The sequence below is a fragment of the Sycon ciliatum genome, chromosome 3 (genome assembly GCF_964019385.1).
Source record: "Sycon ciliatum chromosome 3, ocSycCili1.1, whole genome shotgun sequence".
NCBI classification, from domain to species: Eukaryota; Metazoa; Porifera; class Calcarea; order Leucosolenida; family Sycettidae; genus Sycon; species Sycon ciliatum.
The window spans coordinates 20244066-20251157 of record NC_088645.1 but is presented as its reverse complement, the minus strand read 5'-3'; the positions used below and the strand labels follow the sequence as shown (position 1 = coordinate 20251157).

The window sequence follows — 7092 nt, the reverse complement described above, 5'->3', positions numbered from 1 at the left end:
CGACTCCCGGATGACTGATGTATATGCAGCAGTGTGCAACTCGGTCGTGGGTGAGTGGTCGTCGGTTGCGTTGAGCGAGTAGTTGCCTTATCTGAGCTGTGTTGCATGTGAATGCTTCCATGACAAGGAAAAGAGGAGCTGGTGAAAGGCATAGGTTTCTATAATATGTACCCTGCGATACTAATTCCTACACATGTGCGTGTATGTGTGTGTGTATCTGTGTGTACATGTGCGTGTGCATGCGTGAGCGCATGTGTGTGTGTGTGTGTGTGTGTGTGTGTGTGTGTGTGTGTGTGTGTGTGTGTGCGTGTGTTGTGTGTGTGTATGTATGCGTGATTGTGTGTATGTGCATGTGTGTATGTGCGTGTGTACGTGTGCATGTGTGTGTATGTGTTTGTCACCCTATTTCTCAGTGCCTGGGACAAGTGCAGGATATTCAAGCTGTGTATGTGCTCACGGACGGCCTTCCAGTATGTTCTAGGCTTGTTGGCGTAGCAACTCAGTCACTTCATTGCTAGCTTAAAAAGCAAAAAAAAACAATACACTGATTGTAGACACTGAGTAGCCAAATATTTTTGATTATTGCGCCAGCAGCGGGTATGGACCTTATGTGATTACTTCGTTGTTAGAGTTGCCTTGGCAAAGCCGCGGACAAGTGATGCACTAGCTCAAGCAACATCATGGAAACTATCGATTCACGCTGTATTGTTAGAGCACATGATTGTTTGTGCCAACTCACACTGTATGCATACGGCCCATAAGCTGTTCTGCTGTCTCATCATTATGCATTTACATCTTCCAGGGGATGAATTTCGGGTTGTTGTGGTCGGGTCGCAGCGCCGCGGACTATTCCATCGTCTTCAGCGTCGAAAAACTTCTGGCCCGGTGAAATTGAAAGGCGGTGAGACGCTTTCGTCTTCCTCTATGAGCGAATTTGTTTTGCGCCAGCATACCAAAGTATGCAATATCGGCCACGCAGTTCGAGTGACGAGCCATGTTCACTGCACACTGCACTGCATACACTGACTGTGCAGTCGTCTTGAAATTTTCTCGATTCTCCCATCATGCCAATTCATTTCTGTTTCCAGCGAAAGTCGAAAATGGTGCCATTCAAATTACTTTAAATCAAGGTATGAAATGAGGAATAGTATACTTGAATGATCGTCGCCTGAAACAATGTAGGTATTTGATGTCCAAGTGCATTACCCATGGTTCTATGTTCACCCAACCCCTATGTGTGTGATTCTCGCTGCTGTACAGGATCAGAGTGTGGAAGCCGTGCTCGAGCGGGTTAAAAATATCCATGAAGTACGAAGATTTCCGTTTCACTCTGTTTCCTTTCTGTCAGCTCCACGGTACGGAAAACCCCCAGATGATGTAATCATTAATTTTTAAAACGCATGAATGCACATCCTGGAGGAATGGGATTTGCAAATAGTGTTCAGAACACAGTGTTTTTGTTTGTCATGGGTGTATTCTTTGTCTTGTGCATCACTTCGGAACAACTCTGTACTCGTAAAACTGTGACAACATCTTAGTTTGAAAGGAGGTAACTAGTACGCAAAGACTCAGCCATTCGAAATTATCTATCTCACTTCTAGAGCCCAGTGTGTTGCTGTGGAGTATCAAAGAGGAAATCCGATTTGCCTGGTTGTTTTTTATTACTCCTAGAATTAAAGCTGATTTGATCAGTTGTCTGAGGATTGCCACCTGCCATAAAAGTACTAGCTACAACTGTCTAGACGTGTGTGGTGCCTTGTCACTCATGCAATACTCAGAGACAGTGTACTGTCTTATATCAACCATCTTTGTATCCTCCCCTATGTCCCTGGTGATGCCCTCCTGGGTGAAAATTAGGAAACATTCGCTGTACGTAGTGTAGCCAATGACTGTTCATGTCTTACATATTGGAGGTGAAGTGGAAACAAAAACAGTGATGTTCAATGAAATGCGACCAAGCCGGGTGCTGCGCAGCCCCAGAGGTGCAAACATTGGGAAGGTGAACTGGTGCACGGTACATTGAACTTGAGTAACTAGATCGGATTTCATTGAGCGGCACTGTGGGTCTGCCCCTGTGAGCATTACGCACTGTATCGGGGAGTGAGAATCCCTCACCTCGTAGGTTTGAAGTTGACTCAATTCTCACATGGAAGTAACAGAGTCTTGACATGAGATCAACAGTCAAAAGGAAATAAGCGCATTTTGAGTGACTGCGTCTTTGTTCAGCGTCTTCTATTTTCAATTTACATTGGTTGCTGGCTGTGGGATTATCTTTCAATGCAATACAGACCCGTAGACAGTTTCCTGAAGAAGATGTCGTCATCGACTGGTGGACACCATCACAAGTGCGTCACGGAGGCATGTGCCGACGCGGTGATCATGCAGTTGTGTGCGCTGCAGCACAACCAACCTCTGCCATCCCTCTGTGCTGCGGACACTGAGCCCGATAGCTCGCAAAACCAAGCAACAGATGATAGTGCTGGTAATGCACTACCGCCAGTCGCAGAGCAAGCCGTAGGCGGCCTGGTTGAGAAATTATCCTTGGCCGCCTCCGGGCCGAAGCCATCACGCTCCGGTATTGTTCAAGGTAGCCGGAGAGCCTGGCTAGGCTCGATGCAGCGTGAAGGATCACACCAGGAGCACGTGGGAAGGATTACCTGCAAACTGTTGGTACGTCAAGTTTGTCTTACAAGAACAGCGATTATGCAGGAGTGTGATGTGGTACAAAATCTATAAACTTTGGAATATTTCTTTTGCCTCGGCTTCATATAACTGGCGTGCCTGTTGACGTATAGTAGTTGGTCGCATGTCTTTCTGCAGCAGTAGCTGTTCTTCTGCTACATTGTGTGTGAGTCGATCGGTTAGTTAGGAGGGAACTCGCATCCTGGCATGAGTATAACATGGATGCAGCGAATGGAATTTTTGGTATTTGACCCCTTTGCAGTGGTTTTTATCTACTCACGTTCCACCATTTTAGTTGCTGCATCTGCGAGTAATGAAAACTCAATGTGACCTGGAGTCACGCGAGCCGTGAATTCATATATTCCTCACACATGCGCGGCATGTGTCTTGTAGCCGATATGCACAACCGTGGATAATGCTCGTTTGGGCATGCTTTGCCATGCTCTCCGTCTGCCGGATGATGCACCTGTGGGGCGAGCGATGCGTGGACACTTCACCATTGGCCAACGCCGAAGGTTGTCACACTGCCGGATGTCCTTTACAGTGACGTGTCGCACAGAAATGCGCCAGGCTTTTCCACTCAGTACCACCAGAACGAGCTCTACGTGATGGCCCAGGATCGAGCAGCTTGGAGAGGCTTTACTCACTCGGCATGGCGAGCGTGCTGGTGCGGGCGATTTCTGGCCAAGCAACACCAGCGGAGCCATGTGTTACACACTATTGTTATACTTATTGTGTCCTTACATACTGTACACGATGTGCCACATAAATATTTTTGTTTTTATTAATAATTGTATTTCTCGCCGGCCGAGCGCGGCGAGATAGGCCAGAAATGATTTCTCGCGAAATATTTTCTGTTGCAAATATGGCATCTGGTGTGTTCTTTATTGTCGATTCTTTTCCTGACTACTTCAGTCAGTTTTGAGTCTCACCCTTAATTTCTGTGCATATTATCATTGCTTTTTTATCACTGCTTTTTAATCACTTTTTGCCGTGATGTGCTTGCCATGCCTACATGATGCCTACTCGCCTTTGGGGATATACACCCGGTTTTTTCCCTCACAACTGCGTCCGTCGGCGCTTGGGTTTTTTCCCGGCTGGCTCGGTCCAGAATTATTAATCTGACGGTCCCAAGTGGTTCTGCATCATGGCCTATTTCTGCTATCCACCGGCATGCCTATTCTATCTGAGACACTGTGTTCTCAGTCCTTGCTTCCATACCTCACTCATTATCCGAGTCACATCTGGCTGCGGCCAACTACCCTTCACTTTGTGTATTGTCGCTATTGTTGTCTATGTCTCTGGGTGTGCCAGTACATGTGGAGCGAGAATGTTGTGTCTCTTGTACCGAATACAATGAATTGTTTGCTGCAGCTTTAAGCATCACATCATTTGACTTGAAGAGTAATTGGTTGTAATGTCTAGTCGAAACCATGTAATTATGTCTTCTGTGCTTCTGTGCTTCGTGTAATAATAATAATAGAGTAGCGATCCTCCAACCATCAATCCATGTGTCTTGTTCGTGCAGAGATTGATGCTCAAAGAGCTGCATGGTGACCAGTTGCGTCCGCTGTGCACGGAGCTGCTAACGGCCAACAAGAATCACAACATGGCGTACAAGTACAGGTCAGTACCATTGTCACTGTGAAACAAGTACAATCATGTACCACCATGTGTAATCCTTGGATGGCTGTTGGTTTGCGTCTTGGAGAAGTGGTTGAGCTAGGTGTCTCGTCGTTGAATGTCTCAGTGCTCATTGTCAGTTTGTACCATTGTGTCCCGATCACTGACTGTATATGATCTGGTTACGTTGGTGGACAGTTAGTCATAACTCTTATAACATTCTGTACTTCTCCTTTTTTATAACAATTAAAAAAGATACTAACTAAATTTTATGTTATCCCTAGCATCGGTATCCACGTAAGGTCTGCACACAACCTGCGCAGTCAAACTGCACGACTGGGTCATATCTGGATGAAAGTCGCTGTCAGGTACACTCGTATTTTACACGGGCAGTCGGAGACCGCTCACTGCCCATTATTCTGAATCACGCACACATTTATGGGAAGTGTTAGAGATCTGACGCATCACGTCACTATTTCCGCAAACAAATGGCAACAGAGTAGTAATATTTCCACTAAAGCTCACCGAGAGTGTGCCCGGTGCCTTAAATTTTGAGGTCCGGATAGGAGAGTTACATTTAATAGTGTATCAAGGACTGGATCTATTTGGGTCAAGACCTTTTGCCAGAGGGTTGATCTTTCTCGCGTATTTTAATGGGGAAGTTAAGGCAAAAATTAAAATTTCACCAGTTGTAGTCTTCGGGGTGCTGAGTCGAATGGTTTTGGTCCGAGAAAGCTGAGACGCTCCCTTCCTACTTGAATCCCAATCGAACTCGCGCACTTCCACCGAAACTGGGTGACTGCGCCCTACTAGATGGGGATTTGTATGCAAAATGTCAATAAAAGCGCCATTTCGTTCTTATAAAAGCACGGATGACCGCGATTGGCCCATATGTTGTAGTCTTTTGGACGCCGAGTCGACTGGTTTTGGTCCGAAAAGGCTGCGATGCAGCGTTCCTCCTTTATTCCCAATCGAACATGGTTGAACAAGCGGTCACGTGCTCTTGGGTGCCCAAATCACCTGGCCTGGTCACCACGCCAGCAGGCGACAACTCTGTTACTTTCACACCAAGGTTCAACTCGAGTGACAGGACTGCACCCAAAAAAGGTCAAACAGGCTAGTAAGTTGTACCCTGCAGGCACGGTGACCAGTTGACTGGCGTACGCAGCAGCACGTGACCGCATGTTCAACCATGTTCGATTGGGAATAAAGGAGGAACGCTGCATCGCAGCCTTTTCGGACCAAAACCAGCCGACTCAGCGTCCAAAAGACTACAACATATGGGCCAATCGCGGTCATCCGTGCTTTTATAAGAACGAAATGGCGCTTTTAGTGACATTTTGCATACAAATCCCCATCTAGTAGGGCGCAGTCACCCAGTTTCGGTGGAAGTGCGCGAGTTCGATTGATATTCAAGTAGGAAGGGAGCGTCTCAGCTTCCTAGGACCACGACCATTCGACTCAGCACCCCGAAGACTACAACTGGTGAAATTTTAATTTTTGCCTTAACTTCCCCTTTAATGAATCTGTTCAGCCCAGCCATGTCAGGTTTAGGGTGTTTTAAAGTACAGCATTTTCTGGAGTAGAAGCCACACTACAGTTCATTCATAAAAAGATTGACTTCTAGCTTTTGGCCATAACTGGGTCAAATTGGGAGTTTTTCATACAATTATTTTCAGCAATCCCCTACGGATATGTGATAAAATCACGAAAAAATCGCCAAATTCGGGAGCTTGCTAGAGCCAGGACCCATTCTTTTATGAATGGACTATAGAGCACCAGCCGCACTGGAGTTTGAATTGCACTCAGAGTTTTGTCACCAAATATAGACATCTACCCTGTATTCCATGGTAAATTCAATCGTTGTACTAAAAGCCGCACTGACGTTTGTTTGGGTGAATTTACCAGCCGAGTCTCACCTCACGCGAACCGTGATTTTTTTAATACACCGGAAAATATGGTATCATAGTAATTTTTTTTGTTCTCCCCACAAACTTCATTTTTCTCTTTGATCTTTGTTTGCTTTTGCAGAGATCTGCTGAGAATCAAAGCTGTGTGATGTTCCCAGGCATGCTACCGTGCAGTGCAGTGCACGTCCAGCGAGGACAGTTTCACTACGCCTGCTCTACACAAGGGAAGTCCCTTCTGCATCGTCATGGTTGCTGCCAGGTCCCTGGATGTGCTGTGGGATGACTGGGCACAGGGCAGTCCTGTATTATTATTGCTTTCCGAAGTTGCAGTGATGCAGAGGAAGATCTCTGACCCCCCCCCCCCCCCTCACACACATCTTTTTAACAAACTCTGACACAGTCCAGTTTCTGCTCATAACGTTCATAAGCATTTTTAATGCTTAAAACGTAGCATTGATTAACATCAATGCTACGTTTGTACAATCATAGAGATAATTCTGGCAAGCCGAAGAACTTTGTCAGCTGATTGAGTGCTAAAAGTGGGCTACTGTCTACTGATGGTGTTTCATTCGGCAATTTATACAGCCAGTATTACAGCATGTTTGCAATGAGATAGTGATTCTTGAGCGATGATATCAGTAACTGAACTGGACCATCGCATCATGCTTCCACATTAGCGATATTTTTCTTCAGGTCTCGGCTTCATAGCTGGGACTATGGACGCACCAAAGGGAGATCGGGTAGGGTTGCAATGCTTGATCCGATGCATAGGTCGCACAGTACTTCCTGGCATGTTTGACAGTAATTGGTTATTGGCCTCCAGCAGTGCAGTGGACAAAAATAACTACTCTGATATTCTCTGATACCTGGCGACAGG

The 7092-nt window shown here is 46.1% G+C and overlaps 1 protein-coding gene across 2 annotated transcripts in view; it reads left to right on the top strand.

Annotated features, from left to right (window-relative positions):
- Positions 1 to 6862, top strand: part of LOC135811696 (von Willebrand factor A domain-containing protein 3A-like) — a 37128-nt gene extending 30266 nt beyond the window's left edge. For both annotated transcript variants that reach the window (XM_065324932.1, XM_065324933.1), the window contains exons 36-40: positions 414 to 470; positions 1261 to 1355; positions 2289 to 2670; positions 4211 to 4308; positions 6337 to 6862. In XM_065324932.1, coding sequence (XP_065181004.1) covers positions 414 to 470; positions 1261 to 1355; positions 2289 to 2670; positions 4211 to 4308; positions 6337 to 6364 — 660 coding nt within the window. In that variant the 3' untranslated portion in view covers positions 6365 to 6862. The remainder of the gene's footprint in view (positions 1 to 413; positions 471 to 1260; positions 1356 to 2288; positions 2671 to 4210; positions 4309 to 6336) is intronic.
- The last annotated feature ends 230 nt before the right edge of the window (positions 6863 to 7092 follow it).